Source organism: Stegostoma tigrinum, chromosome 33 (assembly GCF_030684315.1).
Source record: "Stegostoma tigrinum isolate sSteTig4 chromosome 33, sSteTig4.hap1, whole genome shotgun sequence".
In the NCBI taxonomy this organism is placed as follows: domain Eukaryota; kingdom Metazoa; phylum Chordata; class Chondrichthyes; order Orectolobiformes; family Stegostomatidae; genus Stegostoma; species Stegostoma tigrinum.
In genome coordinates this window covers 10,060,294-10,087,309 of record NC_081386.1, presented here as the reverse complement: position 1 = coordinate 10,087,309, position 27,016 = coordinate 10,060,294, and the positions used below count along the sequence as shown (strand labels likewise).

At 43.8% G+C, this 27,016-nt stretch overlaps 1 protein-coding gene across 1 annotated transcript in view; it reads right to left on the bottom strand.

The window, feature by feature from the left end:
• LOC125467232 (multiple C2 and transmembrane domain-containing protein 2-like) overlaps positions 1 to 27,016 on the bottom strand; it is a 476,933-nt gene that overhangs the window by 31,858 nt on the left and 418,059 nt on the right. Inside the window, exon 20 of the mRNA XM_048562803.2 lies at positions 9,361 to 9,470. Coding sequence (XP_048418760.1) covers positions 9,361 to 9,470 — 110 coding nt within the window. The remainder of the gene's footprint in view (positions 1 to 9,360; positions 9,471 to 27,016) is intronic.

Genomic DNA, 27,016 nt, shown 5'->3' with positions numbered 1-27,016 from the left:
TTTGTTATGATAGTCTCCAGTGTGGTATCAGTGTGGGTTCATAGAGACCTGGCTGTTTCAGCAAGGTAGCAGGCTGACTGAGAACAGACAAGCGCTCACAGAGCAGCAAGGACTCAACCATATTGAGGATGAAGGGTTGAGGTGACCAGGAAGGACTCTCCTTCTCAACCTCTCCTGTTGCCTGAGGTATGGGAACTGGAAATGTTGGAGAAAGGAAATGGAGAACCACTGATGTATGTTCTGAGGATGAGATGGACCGCTCACGAGTGGAATCAGATTAATATCTTTCACACAACAGGAATATACGCTGAATCACATCAAGTAGATTAATCAAGGGATAACAAAGTGTGGAGCTGGATGAACACAGCAGGCCAAGCGGCATCTTAGGAGCACAAAAGATGCTGCTTGGCCTGCTGTGTTCATCCAGCTCCACACTGTTATCTTGGATTCTCCAGGATCCGCAGTTCCCATTATCTCTGAAGTAGATTAATCAAGCTGTTCAGATGTGTTCGTAGGATTATAGAATCCCTACAGTGTGGAACAAGGTCATGCGGCCCATCAAGTCCACACCGACCAGCTAAAGGGCATCTCATCTAGACCTACTCTCTACCCTACCTCTGTCAATCTGCATTTCTGATGGCTAACGCACCTAACCTGCACATCCTAGGACACTATAGGCAGTTTAGCATTGCCTGTGCACCCAACCTGCTCATCTTTGCACTGCAGGAGGAAAACCACACAGACATGGAGAGAATGGGCAAACTTCACACAGACAGTTGCCCGAGTCTGAAATCAAAACCAAGTTCCTGGCATTATAAGGCAGCAATGCTAACCACTGAGCCACTATCCTGGCCCATGTTATGGCAGGATTGAACTTGGACCAACTCACCCAGCGCAGAGACACTAGCACTGTGCCACAAGAGCTCCACCTGGTCAGTAATGATAAAAGAAGGAATTTATTCCAGACCTCATGGTCTAGTGGTTTCAAATCTACGGTTGACTGCTCACTTCCACGTGTGATCACCATTCACACAGATACAATAAAACCCAGTCTAGTTTGATCCATCATTCTGGTTTAATCTATACATCCAACTCCATCAGAGCCTGAATACAGCGATTACCTCCCGATACATGGTTAAATGATGGAATGCATTTCCTAACCGCTCCCGTTCCTTGGTATTCAAGGCAAAGGCTTCCAAAGTACTTTTTTGCCTCCCTCTCATCAAAAGATGCAAAAAAAATTCTGCTTCCCCAATATTCTGAGTGAATTGTCATTTCGGTGACAGTAGGGAAGCCCCTGTAAGTGTCACTGCCAGTCCAGTAACTAACTCTGTTCTCTGTTTTCAGGAAGTTGGCAACTCTGGTGTGACTTTAATGACTGCCCATTCCTAGCTGCCTGAGAAAGTCAACATGTGGATGAGACCAGTTTGAGGACTGCCACTTTTCAGAAAAAGGCACTGAACACTTACAGGAGAAGGAAGCATTACCCGAGTGCAATTGTATTAGTATGCATCATAGGGAAAGAGGAGATAGTCAGCTCTTTGTCTGGATAGCTGGTTTGCGATGCAGAGTGATGCAACAGAATAGGCTCAATTCCTGCAGCGGTTGAGGTACCCAGGAAGGACTCTTCTTCTCAACTCTCCTGTTGCCTGAGGTATGGTGTCCCTCAGGTTAAACCACCACCAGTTGTTTCTCTCGAATGAGACAGCAGCCCAAGATCTGGTGGGACTATGGCGACTTTACATTTTTTCATACCATAATATCACAAGAGTCATAGGGGTTTGCTCTCACTGGTGTTCAGACAGGTGTCATATTTAAATTGTTTAATTGTTAGACTGTCAATTCCCAAGAGCCCCTAGAGTTGCTTCAGAAGCTTTCAAATTCCAGGGAAGTTGATAACAGCAATGTATGTGATGACTGACATTCTACTGGTGGGATTCTCATACTTTGAACAGGATTCGGCTTTGCAGAAATTACAAATTTCAAGCTACCAAGCCCAAGGGGAGTTCTAAACTCCTGATCCTAACTTGACTTTCCCTCGACACATCATCACATCACTGTTTGCTACACTATTGGCCATTCTTGCAGGAGCATAGTTCAATAGAACTGGTGCTTGGTGTCCCCGGTAGATTTTGTCTTCTATCTTGCCTGTGACACTTGGATCTAAGTCTTGATGTTGCAGAATCTATACATGTACTAGCTGTTAATGTAATTAACTTACAAGATCTAAGACTGTGTACTGTGTACAAAACAGAGACATAGCCAAGAGTTAGTCACATTTATCCACATCAGCTCTATAGATCTGACAAGGACTGGAAAGATTGTGGTTTCACACACAAGCCCTCTTGTGTGATGGGAATGTTTTACATTGACCTGATCTGTTGTTCAACATGAAGTGAGCTAATCTGCTTAGAGGGAATTCCAATCCATCTTTTTAATCCATCTTTGTAAATGACAGATCATAAATTGTCAAGATGTTCGACAAAGCTGATTGATCGCCTAATGAATGTTGAAACAAATGATTGAGGTTACATTGATTGAATATTCACATATTGTTGTTTGGCATAACATTTATATTTCTTGAATGCTGGAGAAAAATATTGCTAATTGATATATGCTTCCAATCTGTGTTGTGGGTTCTCACACTGTCGATAAATTCCTAATGCTATTGCAAAATATAAAGACTAATAGATTTGATTATGCACAAAAATCAATGACTACAATCTACTTGTAGCTGATTAATTCACAGTAATATATGATCACTGAATGATAAATTGTTTTTGTGTATATTTACCAGCTACAATTAGCAGCTCAGTGTGAGAAAAATTATATGAAAGTACAGAAGAATATTTTATTGAAGTCAGGTTTACTCTTTCACCAAGGTGAATTAACATACTGTAAACGTATTAAGCAGCAATGCTTCAGAACATACTGACAAACAATACACAGTTATCAAAGGAGTTATTCCACTCAACAATAAGTCCTGTAAGGGTAGTAGTATTTTGATCCCAATTTCCTGACTTTCATCCACTTCAGTGCACATAAATTCCAAAGAATGCCAGATACTTCAGTTTTAATCATGCTATTCAAGTTAAATTTTGTTACAACTTTTAGTAAGTTAGTTTCTGGGCTAAATTAGATTTTGCACTCAAAGCCACAAATGTAATTTATCACTATGTATTAGTTCTAAAAAGAAAACTGTATCATTAAGAAAAGGGATTCTAATGCAGACATATTCTTGAAAAACGTAAACTTGATTTTAATGGGAGTTGGCTGTGCATTTTTAAGAAGTTATTCAATCTGCTTATGGTACTTTTCATTCAGCTTGGGGTTTATTTTTAGCTATCCACTATTAAAAGTCTTGGACACCAATTTTCGTTGCCAGTTCAGGGTCATACAGTAGGGAGAAGCCTCGGCCCACAATTCTGTTCTTTAAATATTTCAGAATGTCCAAGAACAGTAGTCTCCAACATTTCACACACAAGATCACTATTTGGGTTTAACTGCAAGCCAGGACCTCTACACTGGAGAAAATATCAAATAAAGAGTTGTTTTTTACTGTTATATAAATCTAAAATAATTCATCCAGACTCACAAAAACAAAGTGTGACACTTGTGACTGCACATTATCTCCCAGTGCCTGGAAGTCTGGGCTAATAGTTTGAGGATGCTAGTCACACACAGTCCAACAGAGGCTGGCTATTTGACTCTCTTCATTTGGGAGAACACTGTCTCACAGGGGCGTGTGGAACCAAAATAACTTTTCATTTTAAAAGCGTAGGATGGAAGGAGTGGATATTTTTCTTTTAATGAGTCCCTAAAAGCCACTGTTCGATAGCCTGATTTTCAGCTGAATATTATTTTTCATTGTAATTACCTCTGTATAAACTTCATTGCTTCATACATCAAACATTGTTTGAAATTTAGCTCTGATAAAGGGTTATCTAGACTCGAAACATTGACCTGCTTTCTCTCCATGGATGCTGCCTGACTTGTTGTGATCTCCAGCTTTTTCTGCTTTCAGTATAGATTCCAGCATCTGCATAATTTGCTACTACGTCCGTTTGGAATTTGACTGCAAACACATCAATGTCTACTCGAAGGAATGGATTTGAAACAAACATGACACTTTGTTTCCTCAGATCTAATTCCTGAAATGGCTTGTTGTTAACTTCCTTAAGTGTGCAAAGATGCCTATTGTGTGGAAGCATTCTTCTTTGTCTTTGATTTTAATTATTCCAGTTGTTTCTCCAGACTCAGAAAGCGTTGCAGCACTTCTTTTTAAATTGGGAGGACCATAGACCCAGTTTCAATATGAATACCTTCATAACATTGATCTATGTGCTAAGTCTCTGCTGTTCCCCTGCACCTCAGAGTTCAGCAAGTTCAGTTCTGACACTGCATTTATAAGAATCACAAAGTTGAGTAACCACGTATTGTCTGACAGCTCACTGCACACTTCATTTCTCAATTTAAGAAAAGTGATGTTTTCAGGCATCAGTCCTGAAACTCTTTACAGAACTGTCTCTCAACTTACCCACCTCACATCGGCATGAAGGATTAGTTCACTGTAGGCAGCATCAAGCTTCTTCAGTAAGGATTTAAACAAGCAGTAATGAAGGGTTCTTGCTTGAATTGAGTTCTTAACAACAATTGTCATTACATGAGAAAAGTCCAGAGCTTTATGCATTGATGTTTGCTATTGGATAATACAGTGGCAATTGACAAAAGATGGAAATCAGAACAATTTTTGGAAAATGCCATAAAACCGGCATTGTGCACCATTATAGGAACCGGTTTCTTGATTAGAATGTGTTTTTTCTCAAGCAGGTATCTTTTGAATTTGTTGTTGACATCCTCAATTTTGCTCTCTCTTTAAGGGGCAAAAGGGTGAGAAGATCCACTTCAGGTGTAAAGTTCTTAAAAACCATGCACACAAAAGCAACCAACTGAACTGTGTTGGCATGTCAATGGGTTCATCAAACTGCAGTGAGAAACATTCACAGTCCTTCAGGTCCTGTTGTACTTGCTGAAATGGACAAACATTCCAATTGTTTCGATACAGTGGGAGTTTCAAGTGATGTGGCTTGTGTTTCTTTCTTGTTCATTCTTAAAGTCTTTGAATAAAGGTTCAGCACCCACATGCAATGCTTCTTTAAGTACTTTGCCATCTCTGAATATTTCTCATGTTTTGCAGGAAGGTGGCAAATGAAACTGATGTGTCAGTGCAGGCTTTACCTTCACTGCAGAAGGAGCTGGCCAGAGTTGACTGGAAGAGGAGCCTAGCAGGGAAGACAGTAGAGCAGTAATGGCAGGTGTTTCTGGGGGTAATTTGGGAGGCGCAGAAGAAATTCATCCCAAAAAAGCAGAAACTTACAAAAGGGAGGATGAGACAACCACGCCTGCCAAGGGAAGTCAGGGACAGGATAAAGGCAAATGAAAAAGCATAGAATGTGTTGAAGATTGGTGGGAAGCCAGAAGGCTGGGAAGACTTTAAAAACAAGCAGAGGATAATCAATGAGGCAATAAGTAGGGAGAAGCTGGAATATTAGAGTGAGCTCGCTAGTAATAAAGAAGAAGGTTGCTTGGAATATGAGGCTGGAGAAATCTCCATGGTGAACAAAAAGATGGCGGAGGAACTGAATTGGTCCTTTGCACCAGTCTTCACAGAGAAAGATCAGCAGCATACCAGAACTTCAAACAAGTCGGGGACAGAGGTGAGTGCAGTGGCCATCACTAAGGAGGTGCTGGGGAAGCTGAAAGACCTGAAGATGGATAGATCACCCAGGCCAGATGGACTACACACCAGAGTTCTGAAGGAGACAGCTGAGGGGGTGGTCTTTCAGTGGAGTCACGGAGGGTCGATGAGGATTGGAAAGTGGCTACTGTAACACCCTGTTTAAGAAGGGACAGAGACAAAAGACGGGAAACTAAAGACCAGTTAGCCTAACCTTGGCCATTGTTAAGATTTTCGAGTCCATTATTAAGGATGGGATTACAGAGTACCTGGAAGTGCATAGTAAAACAGGGCTAAGACAGCACAGCTTCATCAAGAGGAGGTCATACCTGAAAAAAAATGTTAGAATTCTTTGAGGAGGTAACAAACAAGTCAGACAAGGTCAGTGGACATGATCTATTTGGATTTCCAGAAGGTCTTTGACAAGGTGCCACATGTGAGGCTGGTAAGTAAGATAACAGACCACGGTCTTAGGGACAAGGTACTGGCATTGATAGAGGATTAGCTGACTGGCAAAAGCAGCGAGTAGGGACAAAAGGGTCTTTTTCAGGATAGCAACCGGTGACTAGTGAAGTTCTGCAAAGGTCAGTGCTGGGGTCATAACTATTCATGTTATACATTAATGATCTGGATAAAGGAACTGAGGGCATTGTTGCTAAATTTACAGTCGACACAAAGATAAATGGAGGAACAGGTAGTGTTGATGAAGCGGGGAGGCTGTAAAAGGGCCTGGACAAGCAAGAAAGGCGGGTAAAGAAGTGGCAGATCAAATACAACATGGCAAGGTGTGAGGTTATGCACTTTGTTAGGAAGAAGAGGTTCCAAATGGGGAAACGCTTCAGAAATCTGAAGCAGAAAGTCCGAGTTCAGGATTCTCTTGAGGTTAACAGGCAGGGTCAATTGGCAGTTAGCAAAGCTAATGCAATGTTGGCGCTGCCCTCATCCAGACAAGTAGGGAGCATTCCAGCTCGCTGCTTTCTTCTGCCTTAGAGATGGCAAACTAGTTTTGCGGAGTCACAAGGTGAATTGTTCACTGCTTTTTACCCATCTCTATCCTGTTCTTATATCCACAATATTTATAGCACATCCATTTTACTTTCTGGTCAATGGTAATCCCAAAGTGGTTTAGGTTGAAACGGCGAGCACAGGAAGTCAAGATCACCCCTATGGACAGAGCAGATGTGCTCTGCAAAGCAAGTCAACAAGTCTGTATTTATTCTTGCCAACATAAAGGAGCCCACATTGTAAGCAGTGAACACAGTAGACTAGATTGACAGAACTATCAGTAAAACGCAGCTTCACCAAGGAGGTGTGTTTGGGGTCTTGGGCAGTGGGGAGAGAGGAGCTGAATGGGCAAATGTTTTGGCTTCTGCGATTGACATTTCAATAAACTGCTTTGCTCTCAGGCTAACTTTTCTCTGCTGGGCTTGCTGCAATGCTCAGATGAAGCACAATGCAAGCTCGAGGCACAACACCTTACTTTCCGCTTTGGAATTTTACAGCCTTGAGGTCTCAGCATTAGTTTCCATGACTCACGGGGCAGCACAGTGGCTCACAGCATCAGGGACCCAGGTTGGATTCCAGCCTCAAGCGACTGTCTGTGTGGAGTTTGCATGTTCTCACTGTGTCTGTGTGGGTCTTCTCCAGGTGCTCCGGTTTCCTTTGACAGTCACACAGATTTGCAGGTTGGGTGGATTGGCCATGGGAAGTGCGCAGACACAGGGACAGGGTGAGATGCCCTTCATAGGGGTGGTATGGGCTTGATGGGCCGAATGGCCTGCTTCCACACATCAGGGTTCCATGATAACTTCAGCATTATGTCTGTTCCTCATTTTTCTTAGACTCTTGTCCCCTACCATTTTGTTTGTGTCTTGCTCACTTTGCTCTTAGTAGGGGGATCCTACAAAGGATCCTCCTTTCAGATTATCTCTTTCGCCACCACGAACAACCCTTTTGTGTTCTGCACTGAAATTCTGTAAAAATGGATTGTCCCCTTTGTGGGCCAACAGTCACGTTTTCACACATCTACATCCAGTGAATGGCCCTGATATAAGCTTTGGCTTTGTGCCACACCAAAATAAAAAGGCCAGCGATATGGAATAGCGTCCAGAAACATTTCAAACTAACTCATGGGATATGAGCGTTCATGGTGGGGAAGCCTTTATCACCCATTCCCTGATGTCCCTGGGAAAGTGGTGGCGAGCTGCCTTCTTGAACCGCTGCAATTCACATGTAGTAGGTAGATCCATACAGCCGTTAGGGGGGAGTTTTGATCTACTGGCACTAAAGAAACAATAATATATTTCCAAGTCAGATGGCAAATGGATTAGAGGGGAATTTGTAGTTGTTTTGTTTCCATGTGCTCACTGTTCATTCCTTCTAGACGGAAGTGGTCATGGGTTGAGAAGGAGCTGTGTGTGGAGCCTTAGCAAATTTCTGTAGCACATTTTGTAAACAGTATATCATCACTGCTACCCAGCATCATTGATGGCACTGCCAAATATTTTGCTTATGCAAGGTCAATCAAGCAGGCTACTTTGTGCTGGATGGTGTCAGGTTTCTTGAGTGTTGTTGGAGCTGCACACATCTAGGCAAGTGGGGGCTACTCCATCACATTCCTGACTTGTGCCTTGGAGATGGTAGATAGACCTTGGGGAGACAGGAGATCAGAAACCTGCTGCAGGACTCCAGTTCCAAGATTTTACCCAGTAAAAATGAAGAAACTGCGATATATTCCAGGTCGGGGAAGCAAGTGGTCTGGAGCTGAACTTGCAGGTGGCGGTATTTCCCCCCCTATCTACTACCCTTGTCCTTTTAGGTGGTAGTAATTGTGGACTGGGAAGGCTGTCTAAGGAACTTTACACCAATTATAAAGACTCTCTCTCTCTGTCTCTTCAAAAGTGATGCCAAATTCTGCAAAATTGATCAGGACTGAGAGAAAATAAGACTGTGATCTGAGATCTTTCAAAAAAAACTGAAATTTATTACAGGACATCTCCAGAAGAATCACCATTTTCAATAAACTAACTTCTTAATTCTGATTAGTTCAAGGAGATCTGGCATGTTCTTTGCAGATTTAAATTACGCTCAAGTGTGAAAGGAATAGGGTCAAATTGCACCATTTTCAAAATTCAGTAATCATTGTTTATACCAACCTCAGGACTGAGAGAGGAATTTACTCAGTCCACAAAATAATGTTGTGACAAGATGAAATTCACAAAAAAGAGGAAGTGGTGGAACGTATTTCAAGGTCAGAGGTCACACGGCACCAGGTTATCGTCCTACAGGTTTATTTGAAATTGTAAGCTTTCTGGTCGCTGTTCCTTCGTCAGTTGGAGGAGCAGTGCTCTGAAAGCTTGTGATTTCAAATTAACCTGGTGTCACGTAACTTCTACCTTGTCCACCCCAGTCCAACACTGGCACCTCCACATCACGGCTACCAACTTATTTCAAAAGGAAGGAAATGTAGCTTGATCATCACTTTAATATTTCACTGGATATTAACCATTAGTTGATAAATGTCTAACTTTTGTGATATCGTCAAATATCAAATCAAGTACGGTCAGGTTGCATGATCAATAAGTGGTAACTTTATACAGCTCAAAGCCAACAACAATACTTACTTCTTGATTCTTTCACCAAACGATGCTGCTGTGTCCAGGAAATTTTGAACTGTAATAACAATGTCTTGAACCATGTGGATCTTGCCTATCAAGCCTTTTTTCTCAGAGTCCTGGAAACAATAACATACACACTATCAGGTCAGCAAAGCAGGTAGATAAGATGTTAGAACGTGATGGACACAGCAGTTATGTACAGAGCACTATTACTCACAACGGTATCGACTTCTACCACAGGACATTATGGTGTTGATATGTTAGGATCATTCATATCAACGGCCAAATTTGCCTCTACATAGAAACCTCAGACAACAGGGTGTTCCTGCCAGCCAGAGGTCTGACAAAGGACTCACACTATTCCCTTTATGAACAAAGTATCTTGTGGGTTTATATGTTTCACTGATAGCTCCTTCTGAGCTTAAGGAATGAGAGCAAGAACAAGAGTGACACTGACATAATGAAATAATGTACAATAAGCCATCACAAAGAGATCAGTAATCAAGGAACCCTGAACCGTCATAACTCTATAGTTACATTGTTTTTGTTCACATATTGCGTAAAAACTCTGTTTTTTTCTTTTGTGGCCGAACACACAGAACTGTGAACTGTTCAGTCCACTGCATTTTCAAATCAAACAGAAAAGCACAAAAGGATATGAGACATAACCAGTTACCAAAATTAATATTTTGCTTTAGTTCCTGGGTTCGTAATCCATTCTCAATGAACACTTTCACCATTCATAGGTCCCTTCCCCACTCCCTGTGGACACACTGTTCCATTGACACATTGCCCATTCCTATAGATGCACACCCCATTCCAAAGACACATTTCTCATTCCTATGGGCACATAACCTATTCCGTAGGCATATTCCCCATTCCCATAGACACACACCCCATTCCAAAGACACATTTCTCATTCCTATAGACACACAGTCCATTCTGTAGGTCCCTTCCCCATTCCCTAAGGACACACTCCATTCCAAAGACATATTCCCCATTTCCTGTGGACCCCAATTTCATTTTACAGGCACATTCTCCATTTCCTATGGACACACACTCCATTCCACAGGCCTCTTCTCCATTCTCTACAGTCACACTCTTCATTCTCATGACACCTGCCCATTCCCTACAGATGCCTCCCCATTCAATAGAGACCATTCTCTTTACCCCTTCGACTATATCAGACATGTTCACCATTTCCCACTCGCACAGTGGGGTACATGTCAAATTAAAAATGTTTAAATAGAAATTAAAATTGTTTCAAGACAGTCAGGAGGATAGAACCAGAAGATATAAATTCAATTAGTGAAATCTAAATCTAGACCTGATCCTTTATGACGAGTAAATTCTTTAGGCTGAAGGCAATAAATACTTGAAATAATTTGCTAATGGAGCAAAAGGTTGAAATTATGAAATGTGGGAATCAGAATGAAAGAGAATGCATCCTGTTGGATCCAATGACCTTTTCACAGGAGAGGAAATAGACAAAAGGTCGAGAAGGCAATGCGTGCATTTGGATCAGTGGCCGTGCCATCTTAAACCAGCATGTACGGTTCTAGTCACTCAGTTATAGAAAGGATCTTGTTAAAATGGAAAGGGTACAGAAAATATTTACCAGGATGTTGCCAGGACTGCAGAGTTTGAGTTATAAGGAGACGTTGGATAGGCTGGGATATTTTTCCTTGGAGCATAGGAGGTTGAAGGGTGACCTTATGGACATTTATAAAATCATAAGTGGCATAGATAAGGTGAATACCAAAAGTCTTTTCCTTCGAGCTGGGGAGCTCAAAACTACAGGGGATAATTTTAAGGTGAAAAGAGAAAGGTTTAAAAGGGACAACTTTTTCGCACAGAGGATGTCACATTTATGGAATGAACTGCCAGAGGAAGTGGTAGATGCAGGTACAATAGAACATGTGAAAAACATTTGGCCAGTTAAATGAAGAGGAAAGGTTTAGAGGGATATGGGCCAATTGCAGACATATGGGACTATTCTAGTTTGGGTAACCTGGTCAGCATGGACGAGTTGGACTGAATGGACTGTTCCCATGCAGTATGATTCTATGAATATAGGCATTCTTTCATCGTGCAATTAAACCTTCCAAAATTGAAAGTTCTCTTGCAAGCTAAAAATTCTTTCTAAATATAATTCTATAATATAAATGGTAACGGCACAAGTAGGTTCTGTTTTGGGTATTTAGCATTGTTTAATTCTATGGAATTTACTTTTTCATATTCTGACTATTAAATATCCACAAGGCTGGACTGTACACAATGACAGAAGCCCTGTGATAATAATCAGTTGGGAGTCATTTTAATTTTTGACTACAGTCTGAAATCAATGAATCAAAATCTGCTGCTTGATGTCAGTGGGGAAGAAAAATCTCCAGGAAGACATATATTGGACGACCAATCAAAAATTGTATTCTTACACCCAGTCAGAAATTGAAATAATACAAAGCACTATTACCCACAATGATATTGACTTCTACCACAGGACATTATAGTGTTGATAAGTTAGGATCACACGTGTAAAACAATTGCCTCTCAAATCTTCTCTTGATCTCTGACTTCTTATCTTAATAATGTGCCCCCTCATCTTGAAATCTCCTAAACTAGGGAAAAGACATATGTCATTAAACCTTTCTATAACAATCATGATTTGGAAGTTTCTATAAAGTCACCTCTCGACCTGCTACCCTGCAGTGAAAAAGTCCCAGCCTATCCAACCTTTACTTCTGAGCCAAACTTTCCATACCTATCTCTTCCAACATGTTTAATTTCAAAGAGTACATGGGGATATCAGATTCTGAGGAAGGGTCACTCAACTTGAAACGCTAACTCTGATTTCTCTCAACAGATGCTGCCAGACCTGCTGAGCTTTTCCAGCAATTTCTGTTTTTGTTTCTGATTTACAGCATCCACAGTTTTTCCTAAGTGTAAGATCGCCTCCTTGACATGAAACGGCAATGAAAAATTCTAATGGTTGAGCAATGTGTCCATTCCCATTCTTTCATTACTGGATGCGTTAGCACAGTGACAGACTTTAACCCCTTACTGTGAGCTTCTGCATGTTTCTGATGTACATAGAAGATTACAATGATTGATCATTTCTTAGCTTACAAGAATACTGATGATAAAACAAAGAATAGTGAATGCTGGAAATCTGAACCAAAAACAGAAAGTGCGGGAGAAACTCAGCAGATCTGGCAGTGTACGTGGAGTGAAAGCAGAATTAATGTTACGGGTCTAGTGACCTTTCTGCAGAAGTGTCTCTAGACCTGAAGCATTCATTCTGCTTTCTCTGCAAGAAATACTGATGATCTGCACTGCTTGTACCTGTATTTATTGATCAGAAAACCCACCTATGGACGATGCAAGGCTATTCAGTTTGAATTATTAATTCTCTACACAAGTCTACTTCCACTTAACTTCGTCAGTGTATCCTTCTATCCCTCTCTCTCAAATGCTTATCTGGTTTCATCTTAAATATTGAAATACTATGCATCCCAGTGACTAATAATGCTTAATAATAACTGAAAAACCCTTAACAGCCATATGTGCATTTTATGTCAATTTGTAACTGTCTGCTCTGCTCCAGGTAAGCCAATGCAGTTTGGTACTCACAGCCAGAACAAGCTACTGAATATTACAGGAAGGGACCAATGTGAGTCTGCCTACCGTTTACAGAAGGCGAGAATGGGAAGCTTGCTGTTCGCGTGATGGAGTCAAGTAATGTTTCCCACAAACCTCCAGGACAAGTTTACACTTGCAGCTGTAAGTGCAAAGTACAGCTGAGAGCAGGAGGCGAGACTCCTGCTGGGTTTATTCGCACTTTCTGATCATACAGCACAACAAGATGAAAACACCACTTTACAGCAGAATGCATAGCTGTTTCTGGATACAGATCACAAACTGGAATCACTGTGCCTCTAAACTCCACTGTACTCAACACTGTAGCAAAAATCTAAGACAGGAACATTGCAGAGTATCTCAGGCTCTCTTTAGGACTTCACTTTGGGTCAATGCCACAATTTTTAAAGTCAGTTTATTTATATCTACAAAACAAAGAACAAAAATCAAATTTCTGACAGGTTTCGGTTTACTGTCCAGTCACCCTCTATTCACTCTGGATATAAATTTATTGACGTGTACACGTACTGGTTTCTGAATTGCTACTTTTCTTCCTACTCGAAAAGTTAAACACAGTTTGAAGCACAGAGTCCCTAAAGCTTCAACTGACTGCTGTGCAAAGATCTTAATCTTTATTTTATTGTCAATTGTAGACACAATATTATTTCAAATTAAGGTGAGGTAACAGCCTGTGGTTTACAGCAACTGTTATGTTTGATATATTGATGATGCTGCTTTAAAAATGCTCTCAGATGACTTTGTGAGAAGTCTTATACTGATGGGTCTAAGCCACTTGGAGACTGGTATAGCAGCAGGAATGTAATAAGCTTTTTAAGAAGCCTGTCCATGGAAATCCACATCTTGCACAAATTAAACTGACTCTCTGTTTACAGCTTACAAGACGGGCACATCACTGACAAAGCCAGAACTTACTGCCCATCCTGAACTGCCTCTGAGAAGCTGAGTTGCTGTTTTGAACTGCTGCAATCCATCCAGCGACAGTGCTGTTTGGAGAAAGAGTTTCAGGATTGTAATCCAGCAGCTGTGAAGAAACATCACCGCGTATCATGGGGAGATGGCGAGTTTGTCTCGTTAGAAACTGTCATGCCTGGCATTTGTACGGGCTTAAGAATAACTTGCTACAGAGAAGCCCAATCTTGAGTGCTGTCCAGGCTGGCACAGGGCTGCCCTGTTAGCACGGCTACCTCACGGTGCCAGGGGCCTGGGTTTGATTCCACCCTCGGCCTACTGTCTGTGTGGAATCTGCACATTCTCCTTGTGTATGCATGGGCTTCCTCCAGGTGTTCTGGTTACCTCCCATAGTTCAAAGATGTGCAGGGTAGGTGGACTAGCCATTCTAAATTACCCATAGTGTCCAGGGATGTGCAGGGTAGGTGGGTTAGCCTTGGGAAATGTGGGTTTACAGGGATAAGGTGGGGTGCTCTTCAGGGGGTCAGTGTGGACTTGATGGGCTGAATGGCCTGATTCTATGCTGTAGGAATACCATGTTGCATGCAGGAACTGACTGTTTCATTATCAGAGAAACTGTGATTGATAACTGAACAATCAATGATCTGCAATAAACATACCTACTAATGACCTTATGTTGAAAAGATAGGATTGGAGGACAGTGTAAGAGTTACAGTTGATGTGAAAAACAAGGAGGAGTCAGTTCACAGGCAACAAGTTCCCAGACAGTGCTGTCCCAAATGACATAAATTCAGAGGCTTCCATGAGGACCAACATGAGTTGTTAACCAGAGGGACTGAGTTCTTCATGGGCTCACTGTGATGGATTCAATGTGCTGTCACAGGATAGGTTAAATGCAATAGTTGATTAACTGACTGAAGATCTAAATAGGGTCAGTGAAGCAGTATGGAATGGCACTCCTGAAAGCCACCATCAAGGTGATACAGCACACCATTTATTTGGGAGGAGAAGCGTGGATTGGACCTCAGCCGTTACAATGATGTACCAAATGTCTTGTGTGAATTTCCACAGATCCATCCTCTTTGGTGCTACAGGCAGCAGCTGTTTTTGCCATGTGCAGAGCCAATATGAGAGTGGGGAGGGAGCTAGCATCAGCCACACCAACTAAGTAGGAAGTGCTAGCCCAGAGATGGCATTTAATACAGAATACAGGCAGGGTTTGCAAGATCAGGAGAGTAAAGACAAATTAGATGTGTCACATTCAGAACACTTGTGGGTTCCTAGTCCTGGTGAAAATTGTTTTTTTTTTCAGTTTTGTCAGAGCAGTATCTTTGAACAGCATTGAAAAGGTCTACCCTTGCAAAGAGGCAATGCAATGCTCAGTCGTAAATTCTCTGAAAACAGACACGGGTTAAAAATGCAATCCTGCTAGATGCATGGATGGACAGTTTCTTTCCTTCTTTGATTTGAGCCCCGAAAGGTGAGGTGTACAAAAATCCATACGTGGAGGTCATACTCTCCACCTCTCCTGCAAATGAGGTCCAGGAACCAAGGTCACTGAATGCCAACAGACAGTCAGAAAACATGAAAGTAAGCTGTCTGTCACAGATGGGTGGCAGAGACAGTAATCCTCTGGCAGGAATACGGCTAGCTCATCTATCTTACTCAGAACTAGATACAATGTACAGCACAGGAACAGGCCATTCAGCTCCCATGTTCCATGCTAGTGTTCATGCTTCACACCAGCTTCCTTCCATTTTATGCTTTAGCGCTAAAGAAGTGAGCAGTTTTAGATGCAGTAAACAGCCTTGTATTAATTAAATCAGTGAGGGAGATGGTGGCATGATGGTAATGTCACGGAACCAGCAATCTAAGCTAATGGCCTGAGAACATAGCTCACATTCCACCAAAGCAGCTGGTGGAAATTATATTCAAATAAATAATTCTAGGATTTTGAAAACTCATCTCAATAATAGTGACCATGGACCCAATATTGATTTTCATTAAAAAAAACACCTGATTCATTCACAGATGCCTTTAAGGGAAGAAAATCTGCCAATCTTACCCAGCCTGGTCTCCATGTGACTCCAGGTCCATAGCAATGTGGCTGACTGTTACCTGCATTTGAAGTGCTCAAGGGTATTTAGTGATGGCAACAAATTTCGTTCTTGCCAGTGATGCCCGTGTGGCGAGGAAGGATAGATTTTTTACAAAGTACCTTAATACTTTGCCAATATGTCTGTCCCAGTTGTTCAGGAATCTCAAATGTTCCTACAGCCCCACCTCTGCCTGTTGTGGAGTAATTATTAAAACTGAGCTGCTCGTGGCCAAGGAGAGCTGACATGTTGGTGCTGTCCTTGCCTCCAGCAACTGACTTGGAACTGGATGGTGACACACATGGAAAGGGGGTCCAAGTTGTTATTTTTGACACAAGAGCAGAGTTGTACAAAATTGTACTTTTGTAATGAAAGCATAAAAAATAACCTCACTACCATACTACTAGGGCAGCAAGGTAGCTCAACAACGAACACTGCAGCCTCACAGCACCAGGGACGAAGGTTCAAATCCAGCCTCTGGCGACTGTCTGTGTGGAGTTTGCACATTCTACCCATTGCTGCGTGGGTTTCCTCCAGGTGCTCTGTTTCCCTCCCACAGTCTAATCATATGCAGGTTAGGGTGGGATTGTATCAGAGATAATGGGAACTGCAGATGCTGGGGATTCCAAGCTAATAAAATGTGAGGCTGGACGAACACAGCAGGCCAAGCAGCATCTCAGGAGCACAAAAGCTGACGTTTCGGGCCTAGACCCTTCATCAGAGAGGGGGATGGGGGGAGGGAACTGGAATAAATAGGGAGAGAGGGGGAGGCGGACCGAAGATGGAGAGTAAAGAAGATAGGTGGAGAGAGTGTAGGTGGGGAGGTAGGGAGGGGATAGGTCAGTCCGGGGAAGACGGACAGGTCAAGGAGGTGGGATGAGGTTAGTAGGTAGCGGGGGGTGCGGCTTGGGGTGGGAGGAAGGGATGGGTGAGAGGAAGAACCGGTTAGGGAGGCAGAGACAGGTTGGACTGGTTTTGGGATGCAGTGGGTGGGGGGGAAGAGCTGGGCTGGTTGTGTGGTGCAGTGGGGGGAGGGGACGAACTGGGCTGGTTGAGGGATGCAGTAGGGGAAGGGGAGATTTTGAAACTGGTGAAGTCCACATTGATACCATATGGCTGCAGGGTTCCCAGGCGGAATATGAGTTGCTGTTCCTGCAACCTTCGGGTGGCATCATTGTGGCAGTGCAGGAGGCCCATGATGGACATGTCATCTAGAGAATGGGAGGGGGAGTGGAAATGGTTTGCGACTGGGAGGTGCAGTTGTTTTTTGTGAACTGAGCGGAGGTGTTCTGCAAAGCGGTCCCCAAGCCTCCGCTTGGTTTCCTCCGCTTGACCGCGTCTCCCGCATTTCCCGCGACACATCCCTCACACCCCGCCCCCGCCACAACCGCCCCAAGAGGATCCCCCTCGTTCTCACACACCACCCTACCAACCTCCGGATACAACGCATTATCCTCCGACACTTCCGCCATTTACAATCCGACCCCACCACCCAAGACATTTTTCCATCCCCTCCCCTGTCTGCTTTCCGGAGAGACCACTCTCTCCGTGACTCCCTTGTTCGCTCCACACTGCCCTCCAACCCCACCACACCCGGCTCCTTCCCCTGCAACCGCAGGAAATGCTACACTTGTCCCCACACCTCCTCCCTCACCCCCATCCCAGGCCCCAAGATGACATTCCACATCAAGCAGAGGTTCACCTGCACATCTGCCAATGTGGTATACTGCATCCACTGTACCCGGTGCGGCTTCCTCTACATTGGGGAAACCAAGCGGAGGCTTGGGGACCGCTTTGCAGAACACCTCCGCTCAGTTCGCAAAAAACAACTGCACCTCCCAGTCGCAAACCATTTCCACTCCCCCTCCCATTCTCTTGATGACATGTCCATCATGGGCCTCCTGCACTGCCACAATGATGCCACCCGAAGGTTGCAGGAACAGCAACTCATATTCCGCCTGGGAACCCTGCAGCCATATGGTATCAATGTGGACTTCACCAGTTTTCAAATCTCCCTTTCCCCTACTGCATCCCTCAACCAGCCCAGTTCGTCCCCTCCCCCCACTGCACCACACAACCAGCCCAGCTCTTCCCCCCCACCCACTGCATCCCAAAACCAGTCCAACCTGTCTCTGCCTCCCTAACCGGTTCTTCCTCTCACCCATCCCTTCCTCCCACCCCAAGCCGCACCCCCCGCTACCTACTAACCTCATCCCACCTCCTTGACCTGTCCGTCTTCCCCGGACTGACCTATCCCCTCCCTACCTCCCCACCTACACTCTCTCCACCTATCTTCTTTACTCTCCATCTTCGGTCCGCCTCCCCCTCTCTCCCTATTTATTCCAGTTCCCTCCCCCCATCCCCCTCTCTGATGAAGGGTCTAGGCCCGAAACGTCAGCTTTTGTGCTCCTGAGATGCTGCTTGGCCTGCTGTGTTCGTCCAGCCTCACATTTTATTAGCAGGTTAGGGTGGATTGGCCATGGGAAATGCAGGGTTATAGGGATGGGGTAGCAGGGTGAGATACTCTTCAGAGGGTCAGTATGGATTTGACGGGCTGAATGGCCTGCTTCCATACTGTTGGGATTCTATGTTAAATAATCTGCATAAGCACATGATGATTGAAAAAGAACAGAATGTTTATAAATTCCGAATGCAGTTCATGTCCTCAGAAGATCACATAGCCTATCAAGTACTTTTCAAATGGTTAGAAGGGTGAAAACATATTTTAATTGTATAAAAATAGTACTTAATTATGTGCAGGGAAGAGAACATTAATTGGGGCTTCATTCGAGCAATTGTAAAGGGACACAAGTTGAAAAAGGGCTGCATTTGAATTAGGACACAGGAGGTGCATTCAAGAAGTGTTTCACACTGTAAATAAATGTTGGGATAAATAAAGATTGGCTGTTGTTCTATCCTTCATCACCCAACATTGTTTTTAAGCATATAGCACACTGTAGCCAATTTGAGCACGTCAGGATCCATTAAAAGGCAACGAGATAATGACGTGATAATCTGATTCAGTAAAACTATTTGAGAGGTAAGTACTGATCAGGATACTGGCAGAACTTCTCTTTAGTTATCCACAGTCATTCTGTGGGATCTTTTACACTTGCCTGAAAAGGGGAATACCATCTTAGTTTAGTCTCTCCTTCAAAGGACATCACTGCATAACAGGGCTGCATTCCCTCAATATTATGCAGCTTGGATTATGAAATCAAGTTAACCTCAACATTCAAACTCAAAGTTGAGATTGTCATTCAGCGACCTTAAAAATAGCTGGTTTAAGAATATCTTTTAAAATAATCTAATTAATTAAGAGATCAATACATTCAATGTAAATGTACAGGGGCACGGTGGGGAGAAGTGGGAATGTTTATCATGCACAACTGTCAGGAAATCACCTTCAGGATGTAGTGACTTCCTGAGTAACATGCTGAGTTACAGTTTTAAAAGCATATTTTGACTATCTTTCTGCTCCTGCCATCATTGTCTCCCATCACTCAATCGGGGGAGAACACGTCAACAAATCCAATATGCCCTCCCCTACCTCCACAGTGTTCAACAGCCAAACAACCTCTTCCTCTTTGTTGTGCCTACAGAGTGGTCACTTCTTAGGTGCAGGGAAGAGAAAATGGGTGGGATATAAACTTTGACCCAGGTCCCTGTCCTCCCATGACATTTCACCCTTACCCCTGTCAAAACTGCTTGTTCCTAGAACATGAACAGAGCTTATGGCCCTAACTAGGCTAAGGGTTCCTTTCCCCATTAGACTTCAGTTGAATTACTTGTACAATTCTGGGCACCACACTTTAGGAAGGATGATATGGTCTTGGACAGGGAACAGAGGGTTTATCAGGGATATGAAATGTTTCAAACCTTGGATGGCCCACCACACGGCAGGAAAAATTAGAGGGAGACTTAATACAAGCATTAAAATGATGACAGATTTTGATAGAGTGAGTAAGAATATCTATCTTCTTGGATGCTCCCGGGCAATCAGACTTGAATAATGCTGGCATCAATTGCCCTCAAGCAAGAAGCTATTTGCTTGTTCAATCTTTTCCCAGTGCTACTGCGCTTCACATCCACTGGGATCAGATATAAATTCATAGAATCCCTACAGTGTGGAAATAGGCCATTTGGCCCATCGGGTTCACACTGACCTTCCAAGCAGCATACTACCCAGATTCACCCCTGTTACCCTATCCCTGCGACTCTGCATTTCCCATGGCTAACCCACCTAGCCTGCACACCCTTGAACACTACGGGCAATGTAGCACTGCCAGTCCACCCTAACCTGCATATTTTTTGGACTATGGGAGGAAACCGAGTGCCCAGACGAAACCCACACAGACACAGGGAGAATGTGCAAACATGACACAGTCGCCCAAGGGTGGAATTGAATCCAGGTCCCTGGCGCTGTGAGGCAGCAGTGCTAACCGCTGAGCCAACTGTTTCTCTGTAAATAAAGCCAAAATATATTTTTCAGTTATAATGGCTGCTGTGGCATTGTTTAATCCTAGATTCATCTTTATAAAACCAATGTGTGCTTTTGAATGAAATCTCAAAGTTATGCAATGATATTACAAAAAGATGATCCAGCTGTGACCTTGCAAATAAGCAGTTTAATTGGTTCTCAAAATCATTTTCAACTCAGATACGTATTGGACTGTCAAACAGCTTGTAGCTCTTTCCAGTTAAAAGGCATGCACAGTCCACATTTTAAGTGCTTTTTAACTGACTGTTCCAATTCAAATGATCAGATAAGAAATATGTTTCGCTTTATTTTCATTTTAGCAAACACAAATTGTGATCTAACTAGAAGCTACCTGAACCAGTTTTAATTTACAGCCTTATGTGGCCTCTACATTCTACCTTGACACCCATATAAAACTGAAAGAGCAAAAATGCATGATTACCCAATTTTTTTGTAATGTCATGAAATCCTGGTCTGTAAACGAGCCTTGATTTTGGTTACTGTGCATAGACAGTGCAACATTTGCCACCTACTTCTTACTTAGAACATGGAACATAGAACATTACAGCACAGTACAGGCCTTTCGGCCCTCCATGTTGTGCCGACCTGGCATACCGATCTCAAGCCCATCTAACCTACACTATTCTATGTACGTCCATATGCTTATCCAATGATGACTTAAATGTACTTAAAGTTGGCGAATCTACTACCGTTGCAGGCAAAGCATTCCATTCCCTTACTACTCTCTGAGTAAAGAAACTACCTCTGACATCTGTCCTATATCTTTCACCCCTCAATTTAAAGCTATGCCCCTCGTGCTAGCTGTCACCATCCTGGGAAAAAGGCTCTCCCTATCCACCCTATCTAACCCTCTGATTATTTTATATGTCTCAATTAAGTCACCTCTCAACCTTCTCTTCTCTAACGAAAACAGCCTCAAGTCCCTCAGCCTTTCCTGGTAAGATCTTTCCTCCATAGAACATAGAACATAGAACAGTACAGCACAGAACAGGCCCTTCAGCCCACAATGTTGTGCCGACCATTGATCCTCATGGATGCACCCTCAAATTTCTGTGACCATATGCATGTCCAGCAGTCTCTTAAATGACCCCAATGACCTTGCTTCCACAACTGCTGCTGGCAACGCATTCCATGCTCTCACAACTCTCTGCGTAAAGAACCTGCCTCTGACATCCCCTCTATACTTTCCACCAACCAGCTTAAAACTATGACCCCTCGTGCTAGCCATTTCTGCCCTGGGAAATAGCCTCTGGCTATCGACTCTATCTATGCCTCTCATTATCTTGTATACCTCAATTAGGTCCCCTCTCCTCCTCCTTTTCTCCAATGAAAAGAGACCGAGCTCAGTCAACCTCTCTTCATAAGATAAGCCCTCCAGTCCAGGCAGCATCCTGGTAAACCTCCTCTGAACCCTCTCCAAAGCATCCACATCTTTCCTATAATACGGCGCCCAGAACTGGACGCAGTATTCCAAGAGCGGTCTAACCAAAGTTTTATAGAGCTGCAACAAGATCTCACGACTCTTAAACTCAATCCCCCTGTTAATGAAAGCCAAAACACCATATGCTTTCTTAACAACCCTGTCCACTTGGGTGGCCATTTTAAGGGATCTATGTATCTGCACACCAAGATCCCTCTGTTCCTCCACGCTGCCAAGAATCCTATCCTTAATCCTGTACTCAGCTTTCAAATTCGACCTTCCAAAATGCATCACCTCGCATTTATCCAGGTTGAACTCCATCTGCCACCTCTCAGCCCATCTCTGCATCCTGTCAATGTCCCGCTGCAGCCTACAACAGCCCTCTACACTGTCAACGACACCTCCGACCTTTGTGTCGTCTGCAAACTTGCTGACCCATCCTTCAATTCCCTCGTCCAAGTCATTAATAAAAATTACAAACAGTAGAGGCCCAAGGACAGAGCCCTGTGGAACCCCACTCACCACTGACTTCCAGGCAGAATATTTTCCTTCTACTACCACTCGCTGTCTTCTGTTGGCCAGCCAATTCTGTATCCATACCAGGCAACATCCTAGTAAATCTCCTCTGCACCCTTTCCAAAGCTTCCACATCCTTCTTATAATGCGGTGACCAGAACTGTATGCAATACTCCAAGAGCAGCCGCACCAGAGTTTTGTACAGCTGCAGCATAACCTCATGGTTCCAGAACTCGATCCCTCTATTAATAAAAGCTAAAACACTGTATGCCTTCTTAACAACCCTGTCAACCTGGGTGGCAACTTTCAAGGATCTGTGTACATGGACACCGAGATCTCTCTGCTCACCTATACTACTAAGAATCTTACCATTAGCCCAGTACTTTGCCTTCCGGTTACTCCTACCAAAGTGCATCACCTCACACTTGTCTGCATTAAACTCCATTTGCCACCTCTCAGCCCAGCTCTGCAGCTTATCTATGTCTCTCGGCAACCTACAGCATCCTTCGTCACTATCCACAACTCCACCGACCTTAGTGTCGTCTGCAAATTTACTAACCCATCCTTCTACGCCCTCATCCAGGTCATTTATAAAAATGGCAAACAGCAGTGGACCCAACACCGACCCTTGCGGTACACCACTAGTAACTGGTCTCCAGGATGAACATTTCCCATCAACTACCACCCTCTGTCTTCTTTCAGCAAGCCAATTTCCGATTCAAACTGCTATATCTCCCACAATTCCATTCCTCCGCATTTTGTACAATAGCCTACTGTGGGGAACCTTATCGAACGCCTTGCTGAAATCCATATGGACCACATCAACCGGTTTGCTCTCATCTACCTGTTTGGTCACCTTCTCAAAGAACTCAATAAGGTTTGTGAGGCACGACCTACCCTTCACAAAACCGTGCAGACTATCCCTAATCAATTTATTCTTTTCTAGATGATTATAAATCCTATCCCTTATCACCCTTTCCAACACTTTACCAACAAGGTAAAATAACGTCAGTCAAACACGGAGAACAACATGGAAGTTCAAATCAGAGAATGGGTAGCGATGACAAAGTGGCAACATCACTGGATTAGTAATCCAGAACCACAGGCTGAAATTCCAGATTGAATCCCACCATGGCAGATGGTGCTTTGTGAATTAAATAAAAGTTTCAAATAAAAAGCAAGTCTAATTGCAACCATGACAGTCGTAAAGATTGTGGGTAGAGTGTGAACAAACACTTGACTGAATGAACTCTGTGTTCTATTACAGCAGCAATATAATTTTGAAACATGAATTAACTAAAGTGAATGGAAGTGACTGAGGCACCTAACCTCCAGAGTTGGGACCAGCATGGAGGTAGGATGTGGATGCTTACCAATAATGTTAAAAGGCAGCTCAGAGCCATAGCACGTCTGGTTGATGTCAGCAGATCAGAGGGTCTGCATTGCAAAGGTGCACAGAGGTATGTAAACATTCACCAAATAAGGAGGAGCATTACATTTCTATCACTCTCCTTTTCCTTCACATTACATTATATCAAATCAACCAATGTTTAACCACATTGCTCCCAACAGCTAGTGTACCATAATGTTTGTAGTTCCCATTCTTCAGCTGAAAAATCCCTTTCTATAGCCCCTTGCCAGGCCATTAACATGATCCTCAAAGAGCTTAATAGGCTGTTAATTGGAGAATTGTTCAGAACATTGCAAAGGTGTTCAGGATCAAGAGGTGCCCTCCTGGATCAAGACTTTTTTTAAATACAGCCAAGCTCAACCCAAGGGCTGCACAGTGGCTCAGTGGTTAGCACTGCTGCCTCACAGCCCCAGGGACCTGGGTTTGATTCCACCCTTGGGCGACTGTCTGTGTGGAGTTTGTACATCCTCCCCATGTCTACGTGGGTTTCCTCCAACAGTCCAAAAATGTGCAGTTTGAGTGGGCTGGCCATTCTAAATCAGCCGTCATGTTCAGGGATGTGCAGGCTAAGCAGATCAGCCAGGGGAAATGCAGGATTGGTGGGATGTTCTTCAGAAGAGCAGTGTGGACCCGATGGGCCAAAGGGCCTGCTTCCATGCGGTAGGGCTTCTATGATTCTGAGCAGCATCTGGCCTGTTGATTTCCAAGTGGTTTGTACATGTCCAGTTTAATGTCACCAACCCCTTACATTACAATTTCCCAGCTCTGCAATCTCTACCACCAAGAATGGCAAAAGCAGCATTATCGTGGGAACACGGTCCCAGGGTATGTACAGACATACACCACCCTGGCCTGGACCTGCTCTGGCAATCGTTTGATATTCTTAAATTTCCGACTTAAAACCGTTGCGAGAGAACAAGCGTCATACAAACTGTAGTGGTGCCAAGTCAGTCGTCACTGATTTTTCACAGCGACTGAGAACAGAAATAAATGTGACCCAGACAGCAATAGCCATATCCCAAGATTAGATTTTTAAAAATCAGTGCTGCTTTAAGGGAGGAAATCATGATTTTTATACAAAGCTGTATTTTCCAACTTCTGGTGAAGTGTCCATTAGAAGTGCTACTCTCTGTTTTAACACCGGCTACTCAGTATGTCAAACGCAATGAGCCAGGAATTCATCGAATCCCTACGGCAGGCCATTCAGCCCATCAAGTCCAGAGTGACCCTCTGAAGAGCAGCCCACCCAGATTCCTGTAACCCTGCATTTCCCATGGCTAACCAACACAGCCTGCACAGGCCTGGACACTATGGGCAATTTAGCATGGCCAATCCTCTTGCACATCTTTGGGCTGTGCGAGGAAACCAGAGTACCAGGAGCAAATCCACACAGACACGGGGAGAATGTGCAGAACTCCACACCAATGCATAGCCCGAGGGTGGAATTGAACCCGGGTACCTGGTGACATGGGGCAGCAGTGCTAACCACTGAGCCGCTGTGCTGCCTCACTTCAGCACTGATAGCCCAAAGAAAATGTTGTAGAAAAGCAAGTTGTCTCGCCAATTTATTCCCAAGTTTCTGAGGTACTGATGGTGGAAGGGCGGGGCAGTACTTTCTCTTGCTCAGGAGATAATGTCACCAGGTGTAGCCAGCATGGACTGTGTCAGAGTCCTGGGTCTGTGCAATATCTGCAGTGAAACTCTACACATAGTGGAGCTGCACAAGGTTAATGGTCTTCTGCACTCCACAAGGGTAAGTGTCTTCAGTCACTCTCGTACTCAATGGGCCACCACATACTCTAACTCTGCCACCGCATACAGCTCTCACCAAGGCTCATGGACTACATCTATCACTGTGGCATGCATCATGTCCACTCATCAGTTCACACCCATGTCATCCATTCAAAAAAAAACCTCTCCAGCCCTCTGCACTTCCTACTCACTCACCGGAGGCACCTTCCTACCTCCATCACTGTAAACTGCTTTTCCACTCACTCTGTGCACTCCCAATCTCTTTCTTTGTCTTTTTGCAGGAAACATTGGTCCAACCCTTTGACTGTGGTCTACACAGCTCCGTGACCGATGTACCTGCAATTCCCTGAATGGTTTCGCCTGACCTGCAGGAATGATAACAAGCCCCTGGGCCTGGAGTAGGACAAATCCTATGACTGACAATGGTGGTACCAACTGATTGATCTCTCTGACCTTACTAAGCACGGATTTCCTTCGACTCGCACACATATACAAAGCATTTGCCACGTAAGCATCCGGCACATGCTGTAGGTGTGATGATGATACAGCATTGGTGTTGTACTGCAACATTTCTACTCACATTCCCATGCAGCGCTCCAAGCCAGGGCAGGTTACCCGCCTTAACTTTTGTGAAAAAATGCAATGTGAGTGAGTGCTTGGAAACTAAGCTAAGAGAGGAGAGAAAAAGACACAAGCGGCAATGTTTTTTACAACAGAGAGTGATTTGTGCGTGGAATGATCTTCCAGAAGATGTAGTGAATGCGGGTAGTTACGTTTAAAACTAAGATGTGCAAGAGGATTGGCCATGCTAAATTGCCCATAGTGTCCAGGCCTGTGCAGGCTGTGTTGGTTAGCCATGGGAAATGCAGGGTTACAGGAATCTGGGTGGGCTGCTCTACAGAGGGTCACTCTGGACTTGATGGGCCGAATGGCCTGCCGTAGGGATTCTATGAATTCCTGGCTCATCGCATTTGACATACTGAGTACGTTGGATAAGTACATGAATAGGAAATGTTTGCAGGGATATGGGTCAAACGCAGGCAGGAGGGCCTAGTTTAGTTTGGGATTATGTTCAGTGTGGACTGAGTGGATCAAAGAGTCTGTTTCCGTGCTGTATGACTGTATGAGCCACAAGATGCCTCCTTTGCAGACACATGGGATGTGTGTGGGTGACCCTGTGGGGAACAGAGTCTGGCAGAAACATACAGGTCATAGGTGTCCATGAACTCCAAAGCTAAGTGCTGAAGTGACATTAGAGTAGTTCTGAAAGCAACCGTGAAGAGACTGTGAGGCTGCTGGTTTGGTGATGCTCGCTCACACGGATGGAGGGTGGTAGAAGATGGTGTTCACGGAGCTTGCAGTTGTAGTGAGAGTGCACTGTCCAAAGGTCTGGAGAAACA